Source organism: Bombina bombina, chromosome 2 (assembly GCF_027579735.1).
Source record: "Bombina bombina isolate aBomBom1 chromosome 2, aBomBom1.pri, whole genome shotgun sequence".
NCBI lineage: Eukaryota > Metazoa > Chordata > Amphibia > Anura > Bombinatoridae > Bombina > Bombina bombina.
In genome coordinates, this window is record NC_069500.1 from 18,545,799 (window position 1) to 18,564,156 (window position 18,358).

The following is an 18,358-nucleotide window of genomic DNA, read 5'->3' on the forward strand; positions in this document are numbered from 1 at the left end:
CCTAACCTAAGTTACAATTAAACCTAACACTACACTATCAATAAATAAATTAAATAAACTACCTACAATTACCTACAATTAAACCTAACACTACACTATCAATAAATTAATTAAATACAATACCTACAAATAACTACAATTAAATAAACTAACTAAAGTACAAAAATAAAAAAGAACTAAGTTCTTTTTTATCTTTTTTACAAAGCATATTCTGGGGTAACTAGGTACTACTTGCGACAAAGCATAAGGGTGCTAATATTTATAGTAATCCAATAAATATATATTTTGTTAAAGGAATTTACTTGTCATTAGGCTTAAACACATGACCCTTGACATCACTCAGGTGCTGGCGGAAGAGATGCTCTATGGTAGACAGCAGGGGGTGGTTCTTCCCAATCAGTTGCGCTGCTCTCGGCTGTGCCACCAAGCAGTCTAGTATGGCGCCTAGCCGAGACTCCTGCACCTCCTGTAAGAAACATTAGCGCAAATTAAACAAAATAATCATTATATACACACTAGGAACCAGGGAACCAATGATGTTCAGCATTTTTATAGCCATAAGATAACCGTAGGCAACAAGAAGGGGCTACTTAAAAGGTTGCCTCTATCATGCAAGGGATAATTTTGGGAAAGCTGGGTTTTGTTTTGTTTTTGTTTGTTTTTTAAGCAAAACATAGTTTTAGATAAATAATAGCACCTACCAGCTCCCCCTGAAAGATCTGCAGTGTCTCTGAAGGATCCTAAAAAAACAAATGACATAAATCAAAATTATTTTCTGTACTTCTGAAAATCACCACCAGAGGGAGCAACAATATGAAGTTTTGTTTACAGTCTATATATAATCTACAGCACTAGTAATACTGTAGATAAAGTATTTATATGCTACAGCAATATGACAACTAGTTCGCAGGATAACCCATCAGTGTTCTTATTTCCTTAATCAGTATAAAGAACATCCTCATTATTCATTGTTGCATTTTTTATTGCAATTGTATTTTATAAGATCATGTGTGTATAACAGTGTGTTTGTATGAGTATATATTGTTTACAGGTGTGCATACATGTCTGACTGTATTTGTGTGTATATCAGCGAGTTTGTATGAGTATATATTGTGTACAGGTGTGCATACATGTCGGAATCTATTTGTGTGTATATCAGTGAGTTTGTATGAGTATATATTGTGTACAGGTGTGCATACATGTATGAATGTATTTGTGTGTATATCAGCGAGTTTGTATGAGTATATATTGTTTACAGGTGTTCATACATGTATGAATGTATTTGTGTGTATATCAGCGAGTTTGTATGAGTATATATTGTTTACAGGTGTGCATACATGTCTGAATGTATTTGTGTGTATAACAGTGAGTTTGTATGAGTATATATTGTGTACAGGTGTGCATACATGTCGGAATCTATTTGTGTGTATAAGAGTGAGTTTGTATGAGTATATATTGTTTACAGAGGTGCATACATGTCTGACTGTATTTGTGTGTATATCAGTGAGTTTGTATGAGTATATATTGTTTACAGGTGTGCATACATGTCTGACTGTATTTGTGTGTATATCAGTGAGTTTGTATGAGTATATATTGTTTACACGTGTGCATACATGTCTGACTGTATTTGTGTGTATATCAGTGAGTTTATATGAGTATATATTGTTTACAGGTGTGCATACATGTCTGAATGTATTTGTGTGTATATCAGTGAGTTTGTATGAGTATATATTGTTTACAGGTGTGCATACATGTCTGAATGTATTTGTGTGTATATCAGTGATTTTGTATGAGTATATATTGTTTACAGGTGTGCATACATGTCTGAATGTATTTGTGTGTATATCAGTGAGTTTGTATGAGTATATATTGTTTACAGGTGTGCATACATGTCTGAATGTATTTGTGTGTATATCAGTGAGTTTGTATGAGTATATATTGTTTACAGGTGTGCATACATGTCTGAATGTATTTGTGTGTATATCAGGGAGTTTGTATGAGTATATATTGTTTACAGGTGTGCATACATGTCTGGATGTATTTGTGTGTATATCAGTGAGTGTGAATAAGTATATATTGTTTACAGGTGTGCATACATGTCTGAATGTATTTGTGTGTATATCAGTGAGTTTGTATGAGTATATATTGTTTACAGGTGTGCATACATGTCTGAATGTATTTGTGTGTATATCAGTGAGTTTGTATGAGTATATATTGTTTACAGGTGTGCATACATGTCTGACTGTATTTGTGTGTATATCAGTGAGTTTGTATGAGTATATATTGTTTACAGGTGTGCATACATGTCTGACTGTATTTGTGTGTATATCAGTGAGTTTGTATGAGTATATATTGTTTACAGGTGTGCATACATGTCTGAATGTATTTGTGTGTATATCAGTGAGTTTGTATGAGTATATATTGTTTACAGGTGTGCATACATGTCGGAATCTATTTGTGTGTATAAGAGTGAGTTTGTATGAGTATATATTGTTTACAGAGGTGCATACATGTCTGAATGTATTTGTGTGTATATCAGTGAGTTTGTATGAGTATATATTGTTTACAGGTGTGCATACATGTCTGAATGTATTTGTGTGTATATCAGTGAGTTTGTATGAGTATATATTGTTTACAGGTGTGCATACATGTCTGACTGTATTTGTGTGTATATCAGTGAGTTTGTATGAGTATATATTGTTTACAGGTGTGCATACATGTCTGACTGTATTTGTGTGTATATCAGTGAGTTTGTATGAGTATATATTGTTTACAGGTGTGCATACATGTCTGAATGTATTTGTGTGTATATCAGTGAGTTTGTATGAGTATATATTGTTTACAGGTGTGCATACATGTCGGAATCTATTTGTGTGTATAAGAGTGAGTTTGTATGAGTATATATTGTTTACAGAGGTGCATACATGTCTGAATGTATTTGTGTGTATATCAGTGAGTTTGTATGAGTATATATTGTTTACAGGTGTGCATACATGTCTGAATGTATTTGTGTGTATATCAGTGTGTTTGTATGAGTATATATTGTTTACAGGTGTGCATACATGTCTGACTGTATTTGTGTGTATATCAGTGAGTTTGTATGAGTATATATTGTTTACAGGTGTGCATACATGTCTGATTGTATTTGTGTGTATATCAGTGAGTTTGTATGAGTATATATCGTTTACAGGTGTGCATACATGTCTGACTGTATTTGTGTGTATATCAGTGAGTTTGTATGAGTATATATTGTTTACAGGTGTGCATACATGTCTGAATGTATTTGTGTGTATATCAGTGAGTTTGTATGAGTATATATCGTTTACAGGTGTGCATACATGTCTGAATGTATTTGTGTGTATATCAGTGAGTTTGTATGAGTATATATTGTTTACAGGTGTGCATACATGTCTGACTGTATTTGTGTGTATATCAGTGAGTTTGTATGAGTATATATTGTTTACAGGTGTGCATACATGTCTGAATGTATTTGTGTGTATATCAGTGAGTTTGTATGAGTATATATTGTTTACAGGTGTGCATACATGTCTGAATGTATTTGTGTGTATAACAGTGAGTTTGTATGAGTATATATTGTGTACAGGTGTGCATACATGTCTGACTGTATTTGTGTGTATATCAGTGAGTTTGTATGAGTATATATTGTTTACAGGTGTGCATACATGTCTGAATGTATTTGTGTGTATATCAGTGTGTTTGTATGAGTATATATTGTTTACAGGTGTGCATACATGTCTGACTGTATTTGTGTGTATATCAGTGAGTTTGAATGAGTATATATTGTTTACAGGTGTGCATACATGTCTGAATGTATTTGTGTGTATATCAGGGAGTTTGTATGAGTATATATTGTTTACAGGTGTGCATACATGTCTGAATGTATTTGTGTGTATATCAGTGTGTTTGTATGAGTATATATTGTTTACAGGTGTGCATACATGTCTGACTGTATTTGTGTGTATATCAGTGAGTTTGTATGAGTATATATTGTTTACAGGTGTGCATACATGTCTGACTGTATTTGTGTGTATATCAGTGCGTTTGTATGAGTATATATTGTGTACAGGTGTGCATACATGTCTGACTGTATTTGTGTGTATATCAGTGAGTTTGTATGAGTATATATTGTTTACAGGTGTGCATACATGTCTGATTGTATTTGTGTGTATATCAGTGAGTTTGTATGAGTATATATTGTTTACAGGTGTGCATACATGTCTGATTGTATTTGTGTGTATATCAGCGAGTTTGTATGAGTATATATCGTTTACAGGTGTGCATATCAGTGAGTTTGTATGAGTATATATTGTTTACAGAGGTGCATACATGTCTGACTGTATTTGTGTGTATATCAGTGAGTTTGTATGAGTATATATTGTTTACAGGTGTGCATACATGTCTGAATGTATTTGTGTGTATAACAGTGAGTTTGTATGAGTATATATTGTGTACAGGTGTGCATACATGTCTGACTGTATTTGTGTGTATATCAGTGAGTTTGTATGAGTATATATTGTTTACAGGTGTGCATACATGTCTGAATGTATTTTTGTGTATATCAGTGAGTTTGTATGAGTATATATTGTTTACAGGTGTGCATACATGTCTGAATGTATTTGTGTGTATATCAGTGTGTTTGTATGAGTATATATTGTTTACACGTGTGCATACATGTCTGAATGTATTTGTGTATATATCAGTGTGTTTGTATGAGTATATATTGTTTACAGGTGTGCATACATGTCTGAATGTATTTGTGTATATATCAGTGTGTTTGTATGAGTATATATTGTTTACACGTGTGCATACATGTCTGAATGTATTTGTGTGTATATCAGTGTGTTTGTATGAGTATATATTGTTTACAGGTGTGCATACATGTCTGAATGTATTTGTGTGTATATCAGTGTGTTTGTATGAGTATATATCGTTTACAGGTGTGCATACATGTCTGAATGTATTTGTGTGTATATCAGTGAGTTTATATGAGTATATATTGTTTACAGGTGTGCATACATGTCTGAATGTATTTGTGTGTATATCAGTGTGTTTGTATGAGTATATATTGTTTACAGGTGTGCATACATGTCTGAATGTATTTGTGTGTATATCAGTGTGTTTGTATGAGTATATATTGTTTACAGATGTGCATACATGTCTGACTGTATTTGTGTGTATATCAGTGAGTTTGTATGAGTATATATTGTTTACAGGTGTGCATACATGTCTGAATGTATTTTTGTGTATATCAGTGAGTTTGTATGAGTATATATTGTTTACAGGTGTGCATACATGTCTGAATGTATTTGTGTGTATATCAGTGTGTTTGTATGAGTATATATTGTTTACACGTGTGCATACATGTCTGAATGTATTTGTGTGTATATCAGTGTGTTTGTATGAGTATATATTGTTTACAGGTGTGCATACATGTCTGAATGTATTTGTGTGTATATCAGTGTGTTTGTATGAGTATATATCGTTTACAGGTGTGCATACATGTCTGAATGTATTTGTGTGTATATCAGTGAGTTTATATGAGTATATATTGTTTACAGGTGTGCATACATGTCTGAATGTATTTGTGTGTATATCAGTGTGTTTGTATGAGTATATATTGTTTACAGGTGTGCATACATGTCTGAATGTATTTGTGTGTATATCAGTGAGTTTGTATGAGTATATATTGTTTACAGGTGTGCATACATGTCTGAATGTATTTGTGTGTATATCAGTGAGTTTGTATGAGTATATATTGTTTACAGGTGTGCATACATGTCTGAATGTATTTTTGTGTATGTCAGTGAGTTTGTATGAGTATATATTGTTTACAGGTGTGCATACATGTCTGAATGTATTTGTGTGTATATCAGTGAGTTTGTATGAGTATATATTGTTTACAGGTGTGCATACCTGTCTGAATGTATTTGTGTGTATATCAGTGAGTTTATATGAGTATATATTGTTTACAGGTGTGCATACATGTCTGAATGTATTTGTGTGTATATCAGTGAGTTTGTATGAGTATATATTGTTTACAGGTGTGCATACATGTCTGACTGTATTTGTGTGTATATCAGTGAGTTTGTATGAGTATATATTGTTTACAGGTGTGCATACATGTCTGAATGTATTTGTGTATATATCAGTGTGTTTGTATGAGTATATATTGTTTACAGGTGTGCATACATGTCTGAATGTATTTGTGTGTATATCAGTGTGTTTGTATGAGTATATATCGTTTACAGGTGTGCATACATGTCTGAATGTATTTGTGTGTATATCAGTGAGTTTATATGAGTATATATTGTTTACAGGTGTGCATACATGTGTGAATGTATTTTTGTGTATATCAGTGAGTTTATATGAGTATATATTGTGTACAGGTGTGCATACATGTCTGACTGTATTTGTGTGTATATCAGTGAGTTTGTATGAGTATATATTGTTTACAGGTGTGCATACATGTCTGAATGTATTTGTGTGTATATCAGTGTGTTTGTATGAGTATATATTGTTTACAGGTGTGCATACATGTCTGACTGTATTTGTGTGTATAACAGTGAGTTTGTATGAGTATATATTGTTTACAGGTGTGCATACATGTCTGAATGTATTTGTGTGTATATCAGTGAGTTTATATGAGTATATATTGTTTACAGGTGTGCATACATGTGTGAATGTATTTTTGTGTATATCAGTGAGTTTATATGAGTATATATTGTGTACAGGTGTGCATACATGTCTGACTGTATTTGTGTGTATATCAGTGAGTTTGTATGAGTATATATTGTTTACAGGTGTGCATACATGTCTGAATGTATTTGTGTGTATATCAGTGTGTTTGTATGAGTATATATTGTTTACAGGTGTGCATACATGTCTGACTGTATTTGTGTGTATAACAGTGAGTTTGTATGAGTATATATTGTTTACAGGTGTGCATACATGTCTGACTGTATTTGTGTGTATATCAGTGAGTTTGAATGAGTATATATTGTTTACAGGTGTGCATACATGTCTGAATGTATTTGTGTGTATATCAGGGAGTTTGTATGAGTATATATTGTTTACAGGTGTGCATACATGTCTGAATGTATTTGTGTGTATATCAGTGTGTTTGTATGAGTATATATCGTTTACAGGTGTGCATACATGTCTGAATGTATTTGTGTGTATATCAGTGAGTTTATATGAGTATATATTGTTTACAGGTGTGCATACATGTCTGAATGTATTTGTGTGTATATCAGTGTGTTTGTATGAGTATATATTGTTTACAGGTGTGCATACATGTCTGAATGTATTTGTGTGTATATCAGTGTGTTTGTATGAGTATATATTGTTTACAGATGTGCATACATGTCTGACTGTATTTGTGTGTATATCAGTGAGTTTGTATGAGTATATATTGTTTACAGGTGTGCATACATGTCTGAATGTATTTTTGTGTATATCAGTGAGTTTGTATGAGTATATATTGTTTACAGGTGTGCATACATGTCTGAATGTATTTGTGTGTATATCAGTGTGTTTGTATGAGTATATATTGTTTACACGTGTGCATACATGTCTGAATGTATTTGTGTGTATATCAGTGTGTTTGTATGAGTATATATTGTTTACAGGTGTGCATACATGTCTGAATGTATTTGTGTGTATATCAGTGTGTTTGTATGAGTATATATCGTTTACAGGTGTGCATACATGTCTGAATGTATTTGTGTGTATATCAGTGAGTTTGTATGAGTATATATTGTTTACAGGTGTGCATACATGTCTGAATGTATTTGTGTGTATATCAGTGTGTTTGTATGAGTATATATTGTTTACAGGTGTGCATACATGTCTGAATGTATTTGTGTGTATATCAGTGAGTTTGTATGAGTATATATTGTTTACAGGTGTGTATACATGTCTGAATGTATTTGTGTGTATATCAGTGAGTTTGTATGATTATATATTGTTTACAGGTGTGCATACATGTCTGAATGTATTTGTGTGTATATCAGTGAGTTTGTATGAGTATATATTGTTTACAGGTGTGCATACATGTCTGAATGTATTTTTGTGTATGTCAGTGAGTTTGTATGAGTATATATTGTTTACAGGTGTGCATACATGTCTGAATGTATTTGTGTGTATATCAGTGAGTTTGTATGAGTATATATTGTTTACAGGTGTGCATACCTGTCTGAATGTATTTGTGTGTATATCAGTGAGTTTATATGAGTATATATTGTTTACAGGTGTGCATACATGTCTGAATGTATTTGTGTGTATATCAGTGAGTTTGTATGAGTATATATTGTTTACAGGTGTGCATACATGTCTGACTGTATTTGTGTGTATATCAGTGAGTTTGTATGAGTATATATTGTTTACAGGTGTGCATACATGTCTGAATGTATTTGTGTATATATCAGTGTGTTTGTATGAGTATATATTGTTTACAGGTGTGCATACATGTCTGAATGTATTTGTGTGTATATCAGTGTGTTTGTATGAGTATATATCGTTTACAGGTGTGCATACATGTCTGAATGTATTTGTGTGTATATCAGTGAGTTTATATGAGTATATATTGTTTACAGGTGTGCATACATGTGTGAATGTATTTTTGTGTATATCAGTGAGTTTATATGAGTATATATTGTGTACAGGTGTGCATACATGTCTGACTGTATTTGTGTGTATATCAGTGAGTTTGTATGAGTATATATTGTTTACAGGTGTGCATACATGTCTGAATGTATTTGTGTGTATATCAGTGTGTTTGTATGAGTATATATTGTTTACAGGTGTGCATACATGTCTGACTGTATTTGTGTGTATAACAGTGAGTTTGTATGAGTATATATTGTTTACAGGTGTGCATACATGTCTGAATGTATTTGTGTGTATATCAGTGAGTTTATATGAGTATATATTGTTTACAGGTGTGCATACATGTGTGAATGTATTTTTGTGTATATCAGTGAGTTTATATGAGTATATATTGTGTACAGGTGTGCATACATGTCTGACTGTATTTGTGTGTATATCAGTGAGTTTGTATGAGTATATATTGTTTACAGGTGTGCATACATGTCTGAATGTATTTGTGTGTATATCAGTGTGTTTGTATGAGTATATATTGTTTACAGGTGTGCATACATGTCTGACTGTATTTGTGTGTATATCAGTGAGTTTGTATGAGTATATATTGTTTACAGGTGTGCATACATGTCTGAATGTATTTTTGTGTATATCAGTGAGTTTGTATGAGTATATATTGTTTACAGGTGTGCATACATGTCTGAATGTATTTGTGTGTATATCAGTGTGTTTGTATGAGTATATATTGTTTACACGTGTGCATACATGTCTGAATGTATTTGTGTGTATATCAGTGTGTTTGTATGAGTATATATTGTTTACAGGTGTGCATACATGTCTGAATGTATTTGTGTGTATATCAGTGTGTTTGTATGAGTATATATCGTTTACAGGTGTGCATACATGTCTGAATGTATTTGTGTGTATATCAGTGAGTTTATATGAGTATATATTGTTTACAGGTGTGCATACATGTCTGAATGTATTTGTGTGTATATCAGTGTGTTTGTATGAGTATATATTGTTTACAGGTGTGCATACATGTCTGAATGTATTTGTGTGTATATCAGTGAGTTTGTATGAGTATATATTGTTTACAGGTGTGCATACATGTCTGAATGTATTTGTGTGTATATCAGTGAGTTTGTATGAGTATATATCGTTTACAGGTGTGCATACATGTCTGACTGTATTTGTGTGTATATCAGTGAGTTTGTATGAGTATATATTGTTTACAGGTGTGCATACCTGTCTGAATGTATTTGTGTGTATATCAGTGAGTTTATATGAGTATATATTGTTTACAGGTGTGCATACATGTCTGAATGTATTTGTGTGTATAACAGTGAGTTTGTATGAGTATATATTGTTTACAGGTGTGCATACATGTCTGAATGTATTTGTGTGTATATCAGTGAGTTTATATGAGTATATATTGTTTACAGGTGTGCATACATGTGTGAATGTATTTTTGTGTATATCAGTGAGTTTGTATGAGTATATATTGTTTACAGGTGTGCATACATGTCTGAATGTATTTGTGTGCTTTTGTGCATGCACATTGGTGGGTTTCTGAGTGTGTATATGTGTATTTAAAGGGACAATGAACCTATTTTTTTTTTCTTTTGTGATTCAGATAGAGCATGTAATTTTAAGGATTTTTCTAATTTACTCCTATTATCAAATGTTCTTCATTCTCTTGGTATTTTTATTTGAAAAGCAAGAATGCAGGCCCATTTTTGATGAACAACCTGGGTTGTTCTTGTACATACACAATCACACAAAGCAATTACCCACATGCACAGAAAGAACACCATACATACACAATCACAAAACAGGTACCCACATGCACACAAAGCACTCCATACATACACAATCACACATAACAGGTACCCACATGCACACACAAAGCACTCCATACATACACAATCACACATAACAGGTACCCACATGCACACACAAAGCACTCCATACATACACAATCACACAAAACAGGTACCCACATGCACACACAAAGCACTCCATACATACACAATCACACAAAACAGGTACCCACATGCACACAAAGCACTCCATACATACACAATCACACAAAACAGGTACCCACATGCACACAAAGCACTCCATACATACACAATCACACAAAACAGGTACCCACATGCACACAAAGCACTCCATACATACACAATCACACAAAACAGTTACCCACATGCACACAAAGCACACCATACATACACAATCACAAAACAGGTACCCACATGCACACAAAGCACATCATACATACACAATCACAAAACAGGTACCCACATGCACACTAAAGCACGCCATACATACACAATCACACAAAGCAGTTACCCACATGCACACACAAAGCACACCATACATACACAATCACACAAAACAGGTACCCACATGTACACAAAGCACTCTATACATACACAATCGCACAAATAGGTACCCATATGCACACACTAAGCACACCATACATACACAAGCATACAAAACATGTACCCATATGCACACACAAAGCACTCCATACGTACACAATCACAAAACACAGTTACCCACATGCACACACAAAGCACACCATACATACAATCACACAAAACAGGTACCCACATGCACACACAAAGCACTTCATACATACATACAATCACACAGGTACCCACATGTCCACAAAGCACTCCATACATACAATCACACAAAACAGGTACCCATATGCACACACAAAGCACTCAATACATACACAATCACACAAAATAGTTACCCACATGCACACAAAGCAAACCATATGTCACAGATATCAGGCTGCCAAGGCTACCCCCACCCCCAACTACCTAGGTCACTGTTAAATAACCTCGTTTTCTGTCCCTTTATGGATTACGGGATGTCCCAAATTCTTTCCCTGTTGTATTCTCCCTATTCATACCTTCTTTTGGAAGAGCTGATCTCTTACCGCCTGACCCCTTCCCGGCTGACAGGGCTCATGGAACTACTAGCTGACCAGGCTAACCAGGGCCCCACTGACCTTTACCCTAGGTCGCTCCTGTGGCCTTTTGCCACAGAACTCCGCTCTTTTGGGGATTGACACTTCCTATGGAGGGTAATAGGTGGAGTGATTCCCGGAAGGGAGCTCTCTTGGGAATTTGGGGTTTCAGACCCCCCTACAATCCCTACTCCCCCTGGCTTACCCGGAGTACCTTTGAAGAGCTGCCGCTCCGACCTCCAGCGATGGATCATGTAGCTTTTTGGACTGGGACATCTTGGGGTCTGGAGCTCTCCACTGGTACCTGGGAATAGCCGCCGCTCCCTTGGGATCACCCCAAAACCATGGTCTAGGTATTGCAGGGACTCTAAGGAACTATGGCTCCTATGGGGGTGCCAGTCTGTCTGGAGGGGCGGGAATAGTGGGAGATCTAGGGGTCAGATAATACCCTTATCAAGATGGTCAGTGTGTATATAAACAGTGTGTGTTTCACAATAAAGTCTGTTCGTATTTCACCTGAATACTGGTCTTGTCTGGTTATTTGGGTAGGCTCTTGCTATAATCACTTCTCTCCGCTCTATAGCTACAAGTTTCAGGTACAAGAAGGACCCTTTGGCAGGGCTACCCAGTTGGGGTAGCCGGTGTCCGTCACACCATACATACATAATCACACAAAACAGTTACCCACATGCACACAAAGCACACCATACATACACAATCACACAAAACAGTCACACACATGCACACACAGAGCACACCATACATACAATCACAAAAAACAGGTACCCATATGCACACACAAAGCACACCATACATACACAATCACACAAAACAGGTACCCATATGCACACACAAAGCACTCCATACATACACAATCACACAAAACAGTCACACACATGCACACACAGAGCACACCATACATACACAATCACACAAAACAGTCACACACATTCACACACAGAGCACACCATACATACACAATCAAACAAAACAGTCACACACATGCACACACAGAGCACACCATACATACAATCACAAAAAACAGGTACCCATATGCACACACAAAGCACTCCATACATACACAATCACACAAAACAGTTACCAACATGCACACAAAGCACTCCATACATACACAATCACACAAAACAGATACCCATATGCACACAAAGCACTCCATACATACACAATCACACAAAACAGGCACCCATATGCACACAAAACACACCATACAACACAATCACACAAAACAGGCACCCATATGCACACAAAACACACCATACAACACAATCACACAAAACAGGCACCCATATGCACACAAAACACACCATACAACACAATCACACAAAATAGGAACCCACATGCACACTCAAAGCACTCTATACATACACAACCACACAAAACAGTTACCCACATGCACACACAGCACACCATACATACACAATCACACAAAACAGTTACCCACATGCACACACAAAGAACACTATACATACATAATAACACAAACAGGTACCCACATGCACACAAAGAGCACTCCATACATACACAATCACACAAAACAGGTACCCACATGCACACAAATCACACCATACATACACAATCACACAAAACAGTTACCCACATGCACACAAAAACACTCCATACATACACAATCACACAAAACAGTTATCCATAGACACACACAAAGCATACTATACACACACAATCACACAAAACAGGCACCCATATAAACACAAAGCCCCCACAGCCATTCACAATCACACAAAACATACACACAAAGCACTCTATACTTTCACAGTCATATAAAACAGGCAACCACATGCACACACAAAGCACTCCATACATTCACAGTTAAATAAAACAGGCACCCATATGCACACACAAAGCACTCCATAAGTTCACAGTCACACAAAACAGGTACCCACATGCACACACAAAGCACTCCATACATACACAATCACACAAAACAGGTACCCATATGCACACACAAAGCACTCTATACCATACCCCCCAACTGTCACGATTTTCTCGGGACAGTCCCAATTTTAGGGGTCTGTGGAAAAGGAATTACCTGTGGAAAAGGAATGGTGTGTGTGTTACAGGAGTCCGAAGGCTGTATACCCTCTGATCTCAGGTAATGGTGACCTCTCTAACCTACCTCTGGTAGTGATGACATCTAACCCCTGGTGATAATACTAGCATGCCTTCAGTTTTAAACAATGAGCAGTGCTAACACCAGGGTAACAAACAGTGGCAGCCACAGACTGAATTGCAGATACCCATATATGATTTAGTGTGTGTATCTGCATATATAAGAGTTTGCTATGTAGTGTGTGTGTCTGCATGTATAAATGTAAGTTATGTAATGTGTGTGTATAGCTGCATGTATAAGTGTATGCTATGTAGTGTGTGTGTGTGTGTGTATCTGTATGTATAAGTGTATGCTATGTAGTGTGTGTGTGTGTATCTGTATGTATAAGTGTATGCTATGTAGTGTGTGTGTGTGTGTGTATCTGTATGTATAAGTGTATGCTATGTAGTGTGTGTGTGTGTATCTGTATGTATAAGTGAATACTATGTAGTGTGTATGTGTATCTGCATGTATAAGTGTATGCTATGTAGTGTATGTGTATCTGCATGTATAAGTGTATGCTATGTAGTGTGTGTGTGTATCTGTATGTATAAGTGTATGCTATGTAGTGTGTGTGTGTATCTGTATGTATAAGTGTATGCTATGTAGTGTGTGTGTGTATCTGCATGTATAAGTGTATGCTATGTAGTGTGTGTATCTGCATGTATAAGTGTATGCTATGTAGTGTGTGTATCTGCATGTATAAGTGTATGCTATGTAGTGTGTGTATCTGTATGTATAAGTGTATGCTATGTAGTGTGTGTGTGTATCTGTATGTATAAGTGTATGCTATGTAGTGTGTGTGTGTATCTGTATGTATAAGTGTATGCTATGTAGTGTGTGTGTGTATCTGCATGTATAAGAGTTTGCTATGTAGTGTGTGTGTGTATCTGTATGTATAAGTGTATGCTATGTAGTGTGTGTGTGTATCTGTATGTATAAGTGTATACTATGTAGTGTGTATGTGTGTATCTGCATGTATAAGTGTATGCTATGTAGTGTGTGTGTGTATCTGTATGTTTAAGTGTATGCTATGTAGTGTGTGTGTGTATCTGTATGTATAAGAGTTTGCTATGTAGTGTGTGTGTGTATCTGTATGTATAAGTGTATACTATGTAGTGTGTATGTGTGTATCTGCATGTATAAGTGTATGCTATGTAGTGTGTGTGTGTATCTGTATGTATAAGAGTTTGCTATGTAGTGTGTGTGTCTGCATGTATAAATGTAAGTTATGTAATGTGTGTGTATCTGCATGTATAAGTGTATGCTATGTAGTGTGTGTGTGTATCTGTATGTATAAGTGTATGCTATGTAGTGTGTGTTTGTGTATCTACATGTATAAGTGTATGCTATATAGTGTGTGTGTGTGTGTGTGTGTATCTGTATGTATAAATGTATGCTATGTAGTGTGTGTTTGTGTAACTATCTACATGTATAAGTGTATGATATGTAGTGTGTGTGTATCTGCATGAGTAAGTGTATGCTATGTAGTGTGTGTGTGTGTGTGTGTATCTGCATGTGTAAGTGTATGCTATGTAGTGTGTGTGTGTATCTGCATGTGTAAGTGTAAGCTATGTAGTGTGTGTATCTGCATGTGTAAGTGTATGATATGTAGTGTGTGTATCTGCATGTGTAAGTGTATGCTATGTAGTGTGTGTGTATCTGCATGTGTAAGTGTATGATATGTAGTGTGTGTATCTGCATGTGTAAGTGTATGCTATGTAGTGTGTGTGTGTATCTGCATGTGTAAGTGTATGCTATGTAGTGTGTGTGTATCTGCATGTGTAAGTGTATGCTATGCAGTGTTTGTGTATCTGCATGTGTAAGTGTATGCTATGCAGTGTGTGTGTGTATCTGCATGTGTAAGTGTATGCTATGTAGTGTGTGTGTGTATCTGCATGTATAAGTGTATGCTATGCAGTGTGTGTGTGTATCTGCATGTGTAAGTGTATGCTATGTAGTGTGTGTGTGTGTATCTACATGTATAAGTGTATGCTATGCAGTGTGTGTGTGTATCTGCATGTGTAAGTGTATGCTATGTAGTGTGTGTGTGTATCTGCATGTATAAGTGTATACTATGTAGTGTGTGTGTGTGTGTGTGTATCTGCATGTATAAGTGTATGCTATGTAGTGTGTGTGTGTGTGTGTGTGTGTTTGTGCATGTGTAAGTGTATGCTATGCAGTGTGTGTGTATCTGCATGTGTAAGTGTATGCTATGTAGTGTGTTACTGTGCATTTTTGCTGACTTTAAAGGCCAGAATCTAGAATATTAATGGAGAATGCAGAGAACAGTTTTAAAGAATTTATTATTAAATGTTCAATTAAGATAAAAATATTTAGCACTTTTCCTACAAAAGACTAATTAAATACATAGCTCACATAGCTATACCAGTGGTTTGAGCTTGTGTTTGATTTGCTGCCTAAGAGTATTAAAAGATATGACTTTATTTTGAATTTTATTTATATTACTTTGGTCGTATGATTTTTTTAAGCCCCGTCCCTGCTCCTGCCCACCACATTTCAATTTTTTGCCGCGGGGGGAGGGGGGTTGTCCCTCTTTTGAATTTTGAAATGTTGGGAGGTATGCTATACATACACAATCACACAAAACAGGTACCCATATGCACACAAAGCACACCATGCATACACAATCACACAAAACAGTTATCAACATGCACACAAAGCACTCCATACAACACAATCACACAAAACAGGTACCCACATGCACACACAAAGCACTCCATACACACACAATCACACAAAACAGTTATCAACATGCACACAAAGCACTCCATACAACACAATCACACAAAACAGGTGCACACAATACACGCACAATCACACAAAACAGGTACCCACATGCACACACAAAGCACTCCATACACACACAATCACACAAAACAGTTATCAACATGCACACAAAGCACTCCATACAACACAATCACACAAAACAGGTGCACACAATACACGCACAATCACACAAAACAGGTACCCACATGCACACACAAAGCACTCCATACACACACAATCACACAAAACAGTTATCCATATGCACACACAAAGCATACTATACACACACAATCACACAAAGCAGTTACCCACATGCACACAAATCACTCCATACATACACAATCACATAAAACAGGCACCCATATACACACACAAAGCCCCCACAGCCATTCCCAATCACACAAAACATGTACACAAAGCTTTCACAGTCATATAAAACAGGCAAACACATTCACACGCAAAGCACTCCATACATACACAATCACACAAAACAGGTACCCATATGCACACACAAAGCACTCTATACCATACCCCCCAACTGTCCCGATTTTCGTGGGACAGTCCCGATTTTAGGGGTCTGTCCCCCTGTCCCAGGTTGCTAGCCATCTGTCCCGCCATGCCCCATGTATCCATATGCACACACAGAGCACTCCATACATACACAAACACACAAAACAAGTACCCATATGCACATACAAAGCACTCCATACATACACAATCACATGCTCCATCAAAAGAAGCTGCTTCTCTGTGACTGTTGGCTTTCTCCCTTGGTTAGTCCACTCCAGAAAAAATACACTTGTAAAAATATGGTGTCAGGTTTTTCTGTTCAGCATTGTCTCAGCCTCTTAGAAACCCTGCCATCATAAAGGAAAACTCGTTCACTTTCAGTATTATTACAGGGGGCACACAGAGTAGCCAACAGGATGCAGGTGGAGCCCAAGCATTACCTAGGAATACTACTGACTGAAGGGCTAGAAGGGGCCCCTTGATATGTGGGTCAGGTCTGGGACCCCTGTAGATATGCCCTAGCCCAAGAGGCAAGGCAAAGGTAGACCCAAAATAACAGTTTACAGATAGACACAAAGGAACAGTATGTAGGTACAGCAGGCACTAGGTGACAAGACACATACAGACCCCAAGAACAGTGATATTTTCATACTTTGCTCTCCAGAGGTTTTGGAACTACATTTCCGATGATGCTCAGCCAGCATTTTATCTAGCTGAGCATCATGGGAAATGTAGTTCCAAAACCTCTGGAGAGCAAAGTTTGGACACCCCTGCCATATGAGCTACAATAATCCATGTATACTCATGCAGACACTTTACCTACCCACGTGTGAGACTTTCTGAGAGACATGACAGGGCGCCCCTGCTTCATGTTCAATTAATAATAATGCTGGCAACTGTATGTGCGCATATGTGTGTGTGTGTATTTGTGCATGTATATTTATGAGGGAATGTGCATATGTGTGCATATATGTATGTGTGTATGCATGTGTGTGTATGAATGTATGTGTGTGTGTGTGTATGTATGTGCATGTTTGTGTGTGTGTGTATTTGTGCATGTATATATATGAGGGAAAGTCCATATGTGTGCATGTATGTGTGTGTATGAATGTATGTATTTGCATGTGTGTGCATGTATGTGTGCATATGTGTGTATGTATGTGTGTATGCATGCATGTGTATGTTTGTGTGAGTGTGTGCGCATGTATGTGTGCATGTATGTGTGTATGTATGTGTGTATGCATGTATGTGTATGTTTGTGTGTGTACATGTTTGTGTGCATGTATGTGTGTGTGCATGTATGTGTATGTTTGTGTGAGTGTGTG

General features: G+C 36.3%; 1 protein-coding gene across 1 annotated transcript in view; it reads right to left on the bottom strand.

Annotated features, from left to right (window-relative positions):
- Positions 1 to 298: 298 nt before the first annotated feature.
- LOC128646848 (nicalin-1-like) overlaps positions 299 to 18,358 on the bottom strand; it is a 152,737-nt gene continuing 134,677 nt past the window's right edge. The window contains exons 11-12 of the mRNA XM_053699649.1: positions 702 to 740; positions 299 to 466 (exon numbers count right to left, since the gene is read on the bottom strand). Coding sequence (XP_053555624.1) covers positions 299 to 466; positions 702 to 740 — 207 coding nt within the window. The remainder of the gene's footprint in view (positions 467 to 701; positions 741 to 18,358) is intronic.